This window comes from Balaenoptera acutorostrata, chromosome 3, assembly GCF_949987535.1.
Source record: "Balaenoptera acutorostrata chromosome 3, mBalAcu1.1, whole genome shotgun sequence".
In the NCBI taxonomy this organism is placed as follows: domain Eukaryota; kingdom Metazoa; phylum Chordata; class Mammalia; order Artiodactyla; family Balaenopteridae; genus Balaenoptera; species Balaenoptera acutorostrata.
This window is the reverse complement of record NC_080066.1, coordinates 60,513,291-60,528,903: the sequence shown is the minus strand read 5'-3', so window position 1 is coordinate 60,528,903 and position 15,613 is coordinate 60,513,291. Positions and strand designations below refer to the sequence as shown.

The 15,613-nt window shown below is 36.3% G+C and overlaps 2 protein-coding genes across 3 annotated transcripts in view; one reads left to right on the top strand and one right to left on the bottom strand.

Moving 5' to 3' along the window:
• Nucleotides 1–15,613, bottom strand: part of UBE2Q2 (ubiquitin conjugating enzyme E2 Q2) — a 68,518-nt gene that overhangs the window by 5,016 nt on the left and 47,889 nt on the right. For both annotated transcript variants that reach the window (XM_057544031.1, XM_057544030.1), the window contains 3 exons: nucleotides 11,898–11,956; nucleotides 2,994–3,042; nucleotides 2,445–2,540 (listed from right to left, as the gene is read on the bottom strand). In XM_057544031.1, the coding sequence (XP_057400014.1) occupies nucleotides 2,445–2,540; nucleotides 2,994–3,042; nucleotides 11,898–11,956 (204 nt within the window). The remainder of the gene's footprint in view (nucleotides 1–2,444; nucleotides 2,541–2,993; nucleotides 3,043–11,897; nucleotides 11,957–15,613) is intronic.
• On the top strand, nucleotides 12,127–12,529 carry LOC103014162 (eukaryotic translation initiation factor 1-like). The gene has a single exon (XM_057544032.1). The coding sequence runs from the start codon at nucleotides 12,179–12,181 to the stop codon at nucleotides 12,527–12,529; it is 351 nt and encodes a 116-aa protein (XP_057400015.1). The 5' UTR covers nucleotides 12,127–12,178.

The window sequence follows — 15,613 nt, the reverse complement described above, 5'->3', positions numbered from 1 at the left end:
TGTAGAGAAGACAGATGCCTCTCCTGATTATAGAAATAGCTAGTTAGGGCTGTGTGCTCTAGGACTTCACTATTTAGCTCAACTACCATTACCCTCCAAACAGTGAACAGAAGCTTCTTAGAAGGCACTGTCTTGCCTATTTAAACCCCCAATTCCTGCTAAAAGTCATATGATCAGACCTCTACTTTAGAAGGCTTTCTCACTACTATAGCCTAGAGTTAATGTTACAGCCTATATTCTATTCCATGTTAACTGAATAAGAAAACCAGCTTTGCCAAGATCCTTCTGTCCCAGGCATAGCTGCAGATCCTCAGCTCTATCAATATGACCCTATCTCCAAATTTCATGTGTGTGGATGGGCAACTTTTTCTGTTTTTCAGTACTTACATATATTTATCTCATTTTAATAAGATTTTTTTACGGTACAAACTCATTTATTTTGAACCAATAGCTGATAGTATTTTTTTATATTTTAAATATTTCTGAATAGTTGTATGGCAAAAAGAAATTCAAATAGCACAAATGATTTACAGTAAAGTCTTCCTCCCAATTCTAACCTGCCCCCTCAATATTTCAACACTCCCTTGTCAGAAATAATCATTATCAGCATTTTCTTGAATTTCCTTCCAGAGATATTCTCTGCTTATAAAAGCACATCTATAATATGTCCTTGTCTATCCCTCTTACACAAATGGTAGCGTATTTTTAACTCCATTTAGCACCTTACTTTTTTGATAGTTGTATTTTTAAAGTTAACACTCAGAGTATTCCCTGCTGAGTATAGAAGGCTGGAAGGTAAAACCCATATTACATCATGCAAAGTTTCTACATTCTTAACTGACATATATTTCTTAATAAGAAAAAAAAATAGAAGGGTGAGGTTTCACCTTAACAATTAAAAAAATTCACCTTCTAAGACATACTCTAATATGCAAACATATTTAGCTGCCTAACTTGGCACTCTATATAAAATGGTTATATTTACTTGCTAACAAAACTACAATTATGAAAATGTAAAGGTTTAAGCCAATTATATTGAAATTGATTGATTCCAAGGGAATTACAGCACTGAACAAAGATAGCGTATTGTTATTACAGAATGTTAAAACTGGAAGAAACTTAAAATATCCAGATCAATTGTATTTCAGGTAAAGATACAGACGCCCAGAGAGGTAAGTTTACAGCATGAGTTACTGGTAAAAATGTTCTTTCAATTACTCAAAAAAATCACTATTCTAAGCCTTTTATATTTTCTCTTAATGAGAAAAACACGCTAATTAAAAAAAAAAATGATGAAATTTAACATCAAGTTCTACATACAAATAAATGCCAGGAAGAAAATTTAAAAGACTGGAAGTACACCAAAATGCTAATAGTATTTCTAGACACTCAAATTACAGATGACTTTTTTAGTTTGTATTTGTTTCTACTTTAGAAATTGTATAGTGAGTATAAGTTGTCATTTAGAAAAACAAAGTTTTGATGTTCTAATACATCATTCTATTGCCACATTTAAAATACCTAAAATATATACAGTTAAGAAACACTAGTTAAATGTAGTTATAAGCAATTCACTACTTTTCAATTAACTTCTAGATTTTATACAAAATGGCACTTTGTTCTAATGCAAAGAAATAGCTGTTTAAAAAGCTAAAAGTAAGTTATTTTATAATATTATCCCAAGTATATAATTCTGTAAAACAGCCTTTTCAATTTTTTGCTTCCCCTGTGAGTTAAGATTCTAGTGGGCTCATGATTTGATGTGCAATAGAGTTATAAATACCTATTTAGATTTAGTACTATTTGGATAAGCATTTAATATAAAATTTACAAGGAAATTTAGGAACATCCAGATTTTTTTAAATGTCGGGTCAGGATGATTTCCATCACATATTTTTCCAAAACATACTAACTTCAGAGTACATCCTTAAGTGTCCACTTAAGTGTTTATAGATAACTACAATTAGACATGAAAAGATATTTCTGATACAGTAAGTGAATAAAGAAAAGAACTCAGTGGTTAAGAGCAGAGACTAACGGCCAGAAAGTCTGGTTCCAATCCTCACTCTGCCACCTGTGACCTTAGACGAGGTACCTAACTTCTGTGTACTTCAGTTTCCTCATCTATAAAATGAGGACAATAACAGTACCTACTTTTAGGTTATTAAGAGGACTGAAAGTTAATACAAATAAAAAGTTTAGATTACAGCCTAGCACGCATATGCTCGCTGGGAATTAACTATTACAACATAATCTCAATTTTTGGAAACTTGCAACTACATATAATTTTTTACTTATTAGTATATATAAACCAATAATAAATTTTAAATTATAGACATATTTAACTATAGTAGAAATAACAAAGACTAAGAGAACAGAAAGAAGCCTCATAAGATAACAGGAAATATATCTTATAGTTTATGTGACATTCTTAATAAAAGTACCTTATTTGCGCCAAATTGCACTCTGGCTTTGCCTTTGACTAAGGTGGCATTGATTTGCATGATGACCGATTCTATTGAATAGGCACTGCTCCAGCCCTACAGAAAGAAGAAAACACTTTTTTAAAACACAATGATATTCCTGATTCCCAGTTAGGAAAGCTTAAGAAAATGGCATGTAATGACTCAATAATAGCAAATTAATGTTAAGAAGTTTGTGGTCAAGGAGTAAAAGTAAAGTTGGACCATTTCCAAAATCTTACAAAAAAAGAAGCAAAGCAAACCAACATTCAAAGTGCTAAAAATGAGCAAATTACAACTTTAAATATACATCACTCTTATTGCCCATCCTAGCATAGATTAAGCAGCAAGTACAACGTCATTTTACTAGTTTAAAAAGCTTTCATTATTAAAAGTAGGTGCTATTAGCAAAAAACAAAAATTATGTTAAAGTAGGTACTATTACAAGGAGCTTTGTCCACTTAGAATCTAATTTACATAGTTAAAACACTCTATGGTTGAAAAACACGAGCACCATAAGAAAATAGTCACCTGTTTTGTGAGTAGTTCCATGCATAATGCTCCACCACCCAACACGTACCTTAAAAAGAAAAAGGAATCGTACAAAATTCTCTAGATCTTGGTATTCCTTCTTCATCAATTTTTAAAGTACCATTACTAAGAAAGTATGCATACAAGTAAAGATTAGAAGATAACATGCAAAAATGAAAATAGTTGTTAGAGTTACAGGACTATGGGTAATTCTAAAATTCTGATGTCATCATCTAAATGTCTTTTTTTTTTTTTAAATAATGGTTCTTAATAACAGAAGACTTTTAAGGTATCAGAAACTAAGAACTTAGCCCTAAATATTCCAGAGAATGGGGGCAGGAGAAAAATTTCCTTATATGGCCTTCAACTGTTCTACTCATCCAAAGATTTCTCCACCATCATGTTACACAGCCAAGAGTTCTTCCTCTGACAGGAGTGACTTTACCCTATCTATAATAATGAGCATCTGCATTTATATTTATAGTTAAAATATTTTTCATTCTGTTTTGAAGATCAAATGGTTCTGACCATGGAGCCCCTCTCTGGGACTCCCTTATTTCTCTTCCCAGTCCTGAGGACTGTTCTCTGAACCAACAATTACTGGGGATTTCCCAGATCTCCCTTAGGAAATCATTATTTAGATCAAGATTCTTCAGCCTTGTAATACTTTCTCAAACAAAGTAATTCGTCCTTTAATGTTAAACTTTAAAACACAGGATTTCCCTGGTGGCGCTGTGGTTAAGAATCCGCCTGCCAATGCAGGGGACACAGGTTCGAGCCCTAGGTCTGGGAAGATCCCACATGCCACGGAGCAACTAAGCCCATACGCCACAACTACTGAGTCTGTGCTCTGGAGCCTGCGAGCCACAACTACTGAGCCCATGTGCCACAACTACTGAAGCCCGTGTGCTTAAAGCCCGTGCTCCGCAACAAGAGAAGCTACTGCAACGAGAAGCCTGCGCACCGCGACAAAGAATAGCCCCCGCTTGCCACAACTAGAGAAAGCCCGTGCGCAGCAACAAAGACCCAATGCAGCCAAAAATAAATAAATAAAAATTAAAAACTAAATTTATTTTTAAAAAAAGAGCTCGAATCTTTAAAAAAAAAACATTAAATATCATGCTTAAAATCAAAGGTATGGTAATTACAGAAGAAAAACTGTGGTAATATTGAAAATACATAAGGTAAGACCACTGATCAGGTCTAGGTGAAAAGTGAGTCTACCACAAATTCTTTTTGTCCTCTGGGACTTTGCCCATGCCTTTCCCTTCCTTGCCTGAGATTCCCACTGCTGCCTACTCTTCCAAATGCCATATTCCCCCCTGCCCCATCAAACTTTCCAAGACCATTCTAGCCAGCAAATTTTGCATTCTGGCTAACCAAATGCATCCTGTGTTAACTAAACCAAATTACAGAGAAGTAAGCAATCTAAAAACTTCTACTGTAGACCATTAGTAAAAACAGTTACAGTGAAATTATTCACTAACATAAAGTAGTCAGTAACTACCCCCATCCTGAAGAATTTAGGCAACTGTCTCTCTTACTTGCTTGTCCCAACTTCTGGGAACTTTCAAAGTAAAAGTTTAATACGAAGGAAAGAAAAACACTCCAAAAAATTAAATTAGGGAGGAGAATCATGGGATTTTAAACTTTGTATATTCTCTTATGTTCCTGAAACTCAGAAATCTGTCTCCAATTCTTTGAATCTCCCACTGGGCTCAAAGTGCATCTTGTACATAGTCAGCTTTAAATAAGCACTTGCTGATTTAACAGAATTACAAGATCCAAGTTCTCACTGGGATTTTGGCCCCTCCAAAACTGCTCAAAGTCTAGTAATCTGTTAATGAGTTAACACTCATTACACTCATTGGTCCTTACACTTCAGAAATGCTAAAGAGAAACATTTTAGCAAAAGGAGATGTGTAGACGACAGTGAGTTACCAATTATCTAACCACCACCTTCCCTTTTAGCACCCCACTCTTCATTTTGGGGTGGAGAGTCTTGTCAGGAGGGAAGAAGGGAAGTTTTCATACTTGTAGATCAAAAGAAAGTACATTTTCTACAAGCACATAATAGCTACAAAAATGTTTGTTGGATGTCTAACACAAGACAGAAGTAGTTCTAGTACCTATACAAAAAGTGAGCTAAGTATATATTAATGCATATTAAACTTTTCCTTAATATACACTTACTAAACTTTTCCTTAATATATACTGTCAGCAGCATTTACACCTAAAAGAAGTAGCCAATTCTACTTTTGTACTGTATCATTTCATCAACTCTACTTCTGTACTGTATCATTTTATCAATATGTGTTCCAAACGCTTATTGCGCTTTGCCTCCAAACAGAGTTCCTGCTGAATATTGAGACAATGCAAGAACACTAGAAAAAAAAAAATAATCTAAGAGTCATCTAAAGATAAAATGCCATATACATGGGCATAGTTAATATTTTCAACTTAAAAAAATTTTCAGTTGCCAAAGTTGTATAGCAAACACTATCCTAAGCTCAGCCTCTTCAGGCATTCAATTTATAGAATTTTTGTTTTACTAGGAGGTTCCTGCAAGAATGTTTGCCAGCTAACCTCCCCACCCACAGTCTATGATGATCACTTAATTGCTTTGAGGGGACAACAGATACCATTAATCAGTACTTAAAGGGACAACAAGTAACATTAACCATACAACATGATTCTTAAATCATACAACATGATCCAAAAAACAGAGATGAGAAATAAAATTTTTATATTATAGTCAAATTCTTGATAATGACATTAAAAAAAAAAAAGGCAGGCTTATCAGCCCACATAAAACAATCATAATCCTCCCCTTTCGAGGTAAGGAAAGGGGCCATGGATTCTAAGAATAGAGCCCTAAGAGAGGGATAAAGAAAATGCTGACATTTAAAACCAGATTCTTAAGATAATGTTCTCTCAATACAGTCAGAAACAACCCATGGTCATCTAGAAGTAGAAGTATTTTCTTTGTGGATGACTGGGACACAAAGAATACTTCTTATTATATCAACCAATAAAGCATCTTCAGTTGCCTACAAACAGCTCTCTCACAATGTATTGTATTATCATCAAATAATCCTTCTGATTCTCACTACACTACACCCTGGACTAAGCAAGAAAGATGGTCAAGTTTCGATGGCTCAATAAAATAGCTCATAAAAATATCAGTGGACTGGGAATTGTATATTACCCTAAACTGCCTACATCTTGCTAACTTACTATATTTTCCTATCTCGTTCATTCATTCAAAAATATCTACTGCATATATAGTATGTATGCTAAAGCACTGAACCAGACACAGAGCATACAATGAAGAAAACTGACATGACCCTGCCTTCATGATGTTTACAATCCAGTAAAGATTACAGATGTTAAACAAATAAACAATAAAGTGGGGGATGGAGACCCAGAGTTCTGTGAGAAGGAAAAACCAGGAGGCTTATTTTAAATTTGGTGGTCAGGAACAGCATATCTAAGAGTGACACACAGGCTGAGACCTGCAGGAATTGAAGTGTGGGTGGGAATAACATTCCAGGCAGAGGAAATGTATATGGAAGTCATGAGGAAAGAGTCTGCTCGGTACTAGGGGCTGAAAGACAACTAGTGGGGCATTAGCTCAGAGAGGGAAAGTGTGGTAACAAGATGACTGAAGAGGGAAGCAAGGGCAAGATCACAGAGGACCTGTAGAATATGGTAAGGACATCAACCTGTAGGAGCAGTGGGAAGACATGGGAAGAGCTTAAGCAGGGGAGCAACATAATCAGAACAAATTTGTAAAAGCTCACTCTAGAGAAGCTTTATGAATGAGGGAACAGAAGCAGGAGTCGATCAGGAATCCTCTGAAGTGATCCAAGTGGGAACTGATGGTGGTAGCAACAAAAATGGAGACAAGTAATTGGATCTGAGAACTCTTTAAAAGGGAGAATCAAAGGAAAATGAGGAAAAGGTGATGTAAAGAATGACTCCTAGGTTCATTAATTAAGATAAGCAAGACTGGGGAAGGGAAACTGAAAAGAAGATGGGTTCAAGTTTTTGTCCTGAAGAGTCTGAGGTGCCTGTATAAGAGACATTCAAGTAGAGGTGTCAAGAAGGCAGAAGAACATTGGAAGCAGAAAAGACATAGGGATGTGAGATACGAACCTGGGAGTCACTGGCACATAGAAATATTTCAAAAGCCATGGGAGCTTTTTCGACAAATCATGCTAGAGCAACTGGACATTAGGCAAAAATCTATGACCTACACCTCATACCTTATGCAAAAATTAATTCAGAATGATTCACAGACTTATCTATAAACTGTAAAACCTTGAGGAAAAAAAGGTAGGAGAACATCTTTGGGATCTAGGACTAGGCAAAGAGTTCTTAGATTTGACACCAAAAGCATAATCTATAAAAGGAGAAACATCTATAAATTTGACTTCATCAAAGCTAAAATATTTTGTTCTACAAAAGATTCTGTTAAGAAGATGAAATGAAGCTACTACATACTAGAAGAAATTAAAAAACCACATATCCAGCAAAGGACTATTATGTAGAATATATTTTTAAAACTTTCAAAATTCAACGAAATACAATCCAATTAGAAAATTGGCAAAAGACATGAACAAATATCTCTTGGAAGAGTATATAAAGCTGTCAAATAAGTACATGAAGATATTCAACACTGGGGAATATTAGGGAAAGCAACTTAAAACCACAATGAGACATCACTACACACCTAACAGAATGCCTATAATAAAAACAAGTGACATCACCAAATGCTGGCAAGGATGTGGAGAAAGTGTGTCACTCACACATTCTTGGTAGGAATGTAAAATGGTAAAGTCACTCTGGAAAACAGTTTCGTAGCTTCTTTAAAAACTCTATGTGCAATGACCATATGATCCAGCAATTGCACTCCTGGACTTGTATCCCAGAGAAAGGACAATACATTCACAAAAAACACCTGTACACAACTATTCACAGCAGCTTTATTTGTAATACCCAAACACTGAAATCAGTCTAGAAGTCCTAAAGCAGGTTACTGGTTAACCAGACTGTGGTACACGGTGCACCATGGACTACTACTCAGCAATAAAAAGGAACAAAGTAGTCAGGCACTTAGATGACTCTCCAAGGAATTATGAGTTAAAAAAAAAAAGCTAATCCCTAAAGGTTGCAATCCAAAAATGTATGATTCCATTTGTGTAAATTTTTTTTGAAATGACAAAATACTAAGAATGCAGGACAGATTAGTGGTTGCCAGGAATTAAGGGAAGAGGGAGCATTAGAGGAAAATGGGTATGGTTTAAAGGGGCCTCAGGAAGGATCCTCATGGTGTTGGAACTGTTCAGTACCTTGACTGTGGTGGTGGATACACAAACCTACTCAATATAGAACTTAATACACACATACACACACATGAGTTATAAGTAAAACTGGGAAAATCTGAATAATCTCTACTTATCGTATCACTATCTCTGTATCACTGTCTCATACTGTATCACTGCCTCCTCGTAATATTATACTAACAGCTTTGCAAAAATGTCACCACTGGGGAAACTAGGCAAAGGGTACAAGGTATCTCTATTATTTCTTACAACTGTGTGCAAATACACAATTAACTCAATTAAAATTTTAATTTTTAAGAAAATGCAAAGGAATGAAGGGAAAAGAAAAAAGGATCCAGTACTAAATTCTGAAGAACTCCAATAGGTAGAAGTTAAGTAAACAAGGAGTTTCCAGCAAAAGAGACTGAGAAGAGGCAATCAGAAGCCAAGGGAAAAATGTTTCAATGTTGCTGAGAAATCTGATAATCAGATATGACAGAGCCTGAAAAGGGACTTCGGTATTTACCAATACCAAAGTCCCTATCGGCTATACCAGTTTGGGAGGAACACTAACAGCCAATGCCAGACTACATGGGGCTGAAAAGTGAACAGGAAGTGAAGAGTGTGGTTATATACACATTGCTTGTGGGAATGTAAATGGTGCAGCCACTTTGGAAAACAGTCTGGTACTTCATCAAAATGTTAGTTACCAAAGGACCTAGTGCCTCCTCACATAGGTATATGCGAAAGAGAAATGAACATGTGCACACAGAAGCGTGTACATGAATAGTCACAGCATTATTCATGATAGCCCAAAGGTGGAAAAAACAAATGTCCATGCATAAATAAAATGGAATGAAGTACTGATATATGCTGCAATGTGGATGGACCTTGACAAATTTTTTTTAATATAAATTTATTTTATTTATTTATTTTTGGCTGCACTGGGTCTTCGTTGCTGCACGCAGGTTTTCTCTAGTTGCAGCGAGCAGGGGCTACGCTTCGTGCGGTGCGCAGGGCTTCTCATGGCGGTGGCTTCTCTTGTTGCGGAGCATGGGCTCTAGGCACGTGGGCTTCAGTAGTTGTGGCACGCAGTCTCAGTAGTTACGGCACACGGGCTTAGTTGCTCACAGCATGTGGGATCTTCCTGGACCAGGGCTTGAACTCACGTCCCCTGCATTGGCAGGCAGACTCTCAACCACTGCACCACCAGGGAAGCCCACAAATTTTGTTAAGTGAAAGAAGCCAGTCATGAAAGGCTGTAATTTGTTTGGTTCCATTTAAATGAAATGTCCAGAACAGGCAAATCCAGAGAGACAGAAAGGAGATTTGTGGTTGCTGGTGGGTGGGGTGTAGGAGGGAGGAATGAGAAGTAACTGCTAATGGGTACAGAGTTTCATTTGGAAGGTGATGGAAATTAGTGGTAAAGGTTGCACAACTCTGAGTATACTAAACCACTAAATTATATACTTTAAAAGGTAAGTTTTATCATATGTAAATTATATCACAATAAAGCTGTTATGTTTAAAAAAATTTTTTGACTGACAAGAAACAAATAAGGGAGTAGCTAGGAGATGTGGGATATAAAATATCTGGAACAAAAATTACTTAATAATCTATCCAGAGTCACACTGTTCAAGCTTTAGCCTTATTCTAAGATTGCAAGCTCTGTTCTATCAGGCTTCACACATCTTAGTTCTTCTTTAGTTCTTCCCGTGTCAGCCAGTAATTCTTCCTCTTTACTTAATAGTAGACTGTTATTTTGATTTTGCCTCAACATCATTTTGATTCTGCCTCAAATTAGCACTCACCTTTCATTCATCTTTCCATTCCCATTACTACTGTACCGATTTAGGTTGTCATCACTTCATCCTAAGACAGTGGCCTCAGCTCTAGCTAACAAGGCTCGCATTCTTCCAGGTTTTGTGAATATAAATTTGTCCTGTAGTCTCTTCTACTGTCACCATATTTATCTTTCTAAAACATTCTCTTTACTGTTATTTCCCTGTTCCTGAACCAGTTACAGAAAGATAAATTCAATATCCATGGGAAATAGTTTGCTCACCAATCCATGCTCCTATATAATTATAAGATATTGTCAACACAATTTCTTATAATTCTTCTATATGAATTCTACCCCTCTTGTGTTATAGCTCAAACTGATCTGGCACACTCTGAATACAGCATGCTCTTTCCCAAATGTGTGATTGTGTTTACTTTTCGCCTACATAGACAATTTTCCTTCAACCTCCGTCAGTTGACCAAACCCCACCCAATACTTCATGGCCTAGCTGAGATCCCACCTACTTGTCCAAGTCTTCCCAGATCACTATTGCCAGAAGCAATCCCTTTCTCCTTCAACCTCAGAGAACTTAAGTCCATATTTAACATCTGACAATCAATTGAGTACTCAATACTTTTAATCTTTAACATTGCTGCCTTTTAGTATAATGGAAAAATACTTTATTAGACGTTAGAAGATTTATCTGGATAAGTCACCAGCTTATTATTCCAGTTATTCACTTGAATAATGGGAAATTAACCCCATTTGGTAAAAGGCATCAATGAAGAGAAACTATTCAATATATAACAGATTTTTAAACTGAAAATGGCATTATTCATAATTTCATGTGTTTGTCTCTATAACAAGGTGGTCAACTACTAAGATCATAAATTCTTAAAATTCTTGGGATTTTTCACAACAGAATGTGAAAAATCTATGTCAAGTTTACATCAGATTTCAAAATGATCTGATAAAAATATTTTTATATATTTATCCTGAATTGACAAAAAGTTTCCAAATATTTTCCTCAATCATTTATAGCCACCCAGATTGCTTTAATCTAAATGAAACTATTACTATATCAACCATAGAGATGATCAGAGGACTGGATATTTTTAGGTTTTAATCACCATAATATGTCTCACAAAGTGGAATTGCTTAGCTGAGCATATCAGAATTCTCAAATTAGTTTAACTGCTCTTACTTTGAGGATCTACAGAACATTTCACAACTAACCTAGGTACAATTTCTGATCTTTTCCCCATCCTTCATATGACTTCTAATCACCAAAAGGCAATAGAAGCTTCAATTAAAAAATGCATGACAATTACTATTTGATTCTACCAAACTGAGACAACCAGTTAGAAGATCAATGACCAGCTTTAGAAGATCAATGACCAGCTCCATAGGCCCATGAGATTTCCTGTGATTATTCCTAGGATCATAGGCATGTGGGATTCACTCTAATCTTAACTTTCTCTAAACCCTCAATCACATCTTACATTTGAAAATCTTTCGATTTTTTAAGGTGAAGTATGCACAAATAGGGGTCATTAAAAACTCTACCTGTAAACATGATGGTTTATGCCAGTTATTCTCAAATTATGGTTCCCAGCCTAGAACATCAGCTTCACCTGAGACCATCTAAGACATGCAAATTCTTAGGCCCTACCCCAGTCCTACTGAATCAGAAACCTTGAGGTAAAGCCTAGCATTCTAGGCCTCCTAGCATTTAATTAGCCCTCCAAATGATTCTGATGTAGACTATTGAAGAAAACAATCACTTAAACTTACCCTCCTGAGAGAACAGGTAACACCACTCGAACAAATGGAGGATCAAATGGAAAATTATCCTAAAAAACAAATAAGCAAGTTTAATTTTAAGAATATCCTTAATACTGTATTATTTAGAAGATTTAAAAATACTCTATAGCCCAGTCACTGAGCCGCCGCTGAGGACTCAGCAGCCTCCCCCTTGAGCCCCCTGGCTTCCCGACACTCTGTCCCCCCAACCCGCCTTCTCCAGCCGCCGCCTTCCGCAGGCCGTTTCCACCAAGGAAAAGGGATCGTATCGTATGTCCACTATCCAGAACCTCCACTCTTTCTACCCCTTTGCTGATGCAAGTAAGGGTGATGATCTGCTTCCTGCTGGCACTGAGGATTATATCCATATAAGAATTCAGCAGAAAAACGGCAGGAAGACCCTTACTACTGTCCAAGGGATCACTCATGGTTACAATAAAAAGAAATTAGCGAAGGCATTTAAGAAGAAATTTGCCTGCAATGGTACTGTAATTGAGCATTCAGAATATGGAGAAGTAATTCAGCTACAGGGTGACCAGCGCAAGAACATCAAGAACATATGCCAGTTCCTCGTAGAGACTACACTGGGTAAGGACGATCAGCTGAAGGTTCATGGGTTTTAAGTGCTTCTGGCTCACCGAAGCTTAAGAGAGGATTTCCTTGCAGTGAGTAGAATTTTCCTTCTGCCCCTTGTCACAAGTTTAAAAACCTCAGAGCTTGTATAATGTAACCATTTAGGGTCTGCTTTTAACTTGGGACTACTGTAATCCTTCATGCAATAAACTGAAAAGAGCCAAAAAAAACATAAACATTAAAAAGAATAAAAATCGTTTATAAAGAACGTATACATTTATTATCTAATGATGAATGAGGATCATAAACATAAAAATAGTCCTCCAAAATGAAATGAAATGAAAACGAAAGCTAGTAAAAATAAAGTTAAGATCAGGCCCAAACAGGACAGTATATTGTAAACTTAAGAAACACACAGAGATAGCCTCATCAACCAGAGGGCAGAGAGCAGAAGCAAGAAGAACTACAATCCTACAGCCTGTGGAACAAAAACCACATTCACAGAAAGATAGACAAGATGAAAAGGCAGAGGGCTATGTACCACATGAAGGAACAAGATAAAACCCCAGAAAAACAACTAAATGAAGTGGAGATAGGCAACCTCCCAGAAAAAGAATTCAGAATAATGAGAGTGAAGATGATCCAGGACCTCGGAAAAACAATGGAGTCAAAGATCGAGAGGATGCAAGAAATGTTTAACAAAGATCTAGAAGAACTAAAGAATACACAAACACAGATGAATAACACAATAACTGAAATGAAACATACACTACAAGGAATCAATAGCAGAATAACTGAGGCAGAAGAACAGATAAGTGACCTGGAGGACAGAATGGTGGAATTCACTGCTGCACAACACAATAAAGAAAAAAAAGGATGAAAAGTAATGAAGACAGGCTAAGAGACCTCTGGGACAACATTAAATGCAACAACATTCGCATTATAGGGGTCCCAGAAGGAGAAGAGAAGAAGAAAGGGTCTGAGAAAATATGTGAAGAGATTATAGTTGAAAACTTCCCTAACATGGGAAAGGAAATAGCCACCCAAGTCCAGGAAGTGCAGAGTCCGGTACAGGATAAACCCAAGCAGAAACACGCAGAGACACATAGTAATCAAAGTGGAAAAAATTAAACACAAAGGAAAATTATTGAAATCAGCAAGGGGAAAATGACAAATAACATACAAGGGAATTCCCATAAGATCAACAGCTGATTTCTCAGCAGGAACTCTACAAGCCAGAAGGGAGTGGCATGATATACTTAAAGTGATGAAAGGGAAGAACCTACAACCAAGATTACTCTACCTGGCAAGGATCTCATTCAGATTCGATGGAGAAATCAAAAGCTTTACAGACAAGCAAAAGCTAAGAGAATTCAGCACCACCAAACCAGCTCTACAACAAATGCTAAAGGAGCTTCTCTAAGTGGGAAACACAAGAGAAGAAAAGGATCTACAAAAACAAACCCAAAACAATCCAGAAATGGTCATAGGAACATACATATTGATAATTACCTTAAACGTGAGTGGATTAAATGCTCCAACCAAAAGACACAGGCTTGCTGAATGGATACAAAAACAAGACCCATATATATGCTGTCTACAAGAGACCCACTTCAGACCTAGGGACACATTCAGACTGAAAGTGAGGGGATGGAAAAAGATATTCCATGCAAAAGGAAATAACAAGAAAGCTGGAGTAGCAATACTCATATCAGATAAAATAGACTTTAAAATAAAAATCGTTACAAGAGACAAGGAAGGACACTACATAATGATCAAGGGATCAATCCAAGAAGTAGATATAACAATTATAAATATATATGCACGCAACATAGGCGCACCTCCAATACATAAGGCAACTGCTAACAGCTATGAAAGAGGAAGTCGACAGTAACGCAATATTAGTGGGGGACTTTAACACCACACTTACACCAATGGACAGATCATCCAAAATGAAAATAAGGAAACACGAGCTTTAAATGACACAACAGAACAGATAGATTTAATTGATATTTATAGGACATTCTATCCAAAAACAGCAGATTACACTTTCTTCTCAAGTGCGCATGGAACATTCTCCAGGATAGATCACACCTTGGGTCACAAATCAAGCCTCAGTAATTTCAGAAAATTGAAATCATATCAAGTATCTTTTCTGACCACAATGCTATGAGATTAGAAATCAATTACAGGGAAAAACATAAAAAACACAAACATATGGAGGCTAAACAATACGTTACTAAATAACCAAGAGATCACTGAAGAAATCAAAGAGGAAATCAAAAACTACCTAGAGACAAATGATAATGAAAACACGATGATCCAAAATCTATGGGATGCAGCAAAAGCAGTTCTAAGCGGGAAGTTTATAGCTATATGAGCCTACCTAGGAAACAAGGAAAATGTCAAATAAACAATCTAACCTTACACCTAAAGGAACTAGAGAAAGAAGAACAAACAAAACCCAAAGTTAGCAGAAGGAAAGAAATCATAAATATCAGAGCAGAAATAAATGAAATAGAAACAAAGAAAACAATAACAAAGATCAATAAAACTAAAAGCTGGTTTTTTGAGAAGATAAACAAAATTGGTAAACCATTAGCCAGACTCATCAAGAAAAAGAGGGCGAGGACTCAAATCAATAAAATTAGAAATGAAAAAGGAGAAGTTACAACAGACAATGCAGAAATACAAAGCATCCTAAGAGACTACTACAAGGAACTCTATGCCAATAAAATGGACAACCTGGAAGAAATGAACAAATCCTTAGAAAGGTATAACCTTCCAAGACTGAACCAGAAAGAAACAGAAAATATGAACAGACCAATCACAACTAATGAAATTGAAACTGTGATTAAAAATCTTCCAACAAACAGAAGTCCAGGACCAGATGGCTTCACAGGTGAATTCTATCAAACATTTAGAGAAGAGCTAACACCCATCCTTCTCAAACTCTTCCAAAAAATTGCAGAGGAAGGAACACTCCCAAACTCATTCTATGAGGCCACCATCACCTTGACACCAAAACCAGACAAAGATACTACAAAAAAAGATAATTACAGACCAATATCACTGATGATGAATATAGATGCAAAAGTCCTCAACAAAATACTAGCAAACAGAATTCAACAACA

Coding starts and splice junctions, on each gene's coding strand:
- LOC103014162 (XM_057544032.1), top strand. CDS start 12,179: ATGTCCACTATCCAGAACCTCCACTCTTTCTACCCCTTTGCTGATGCA.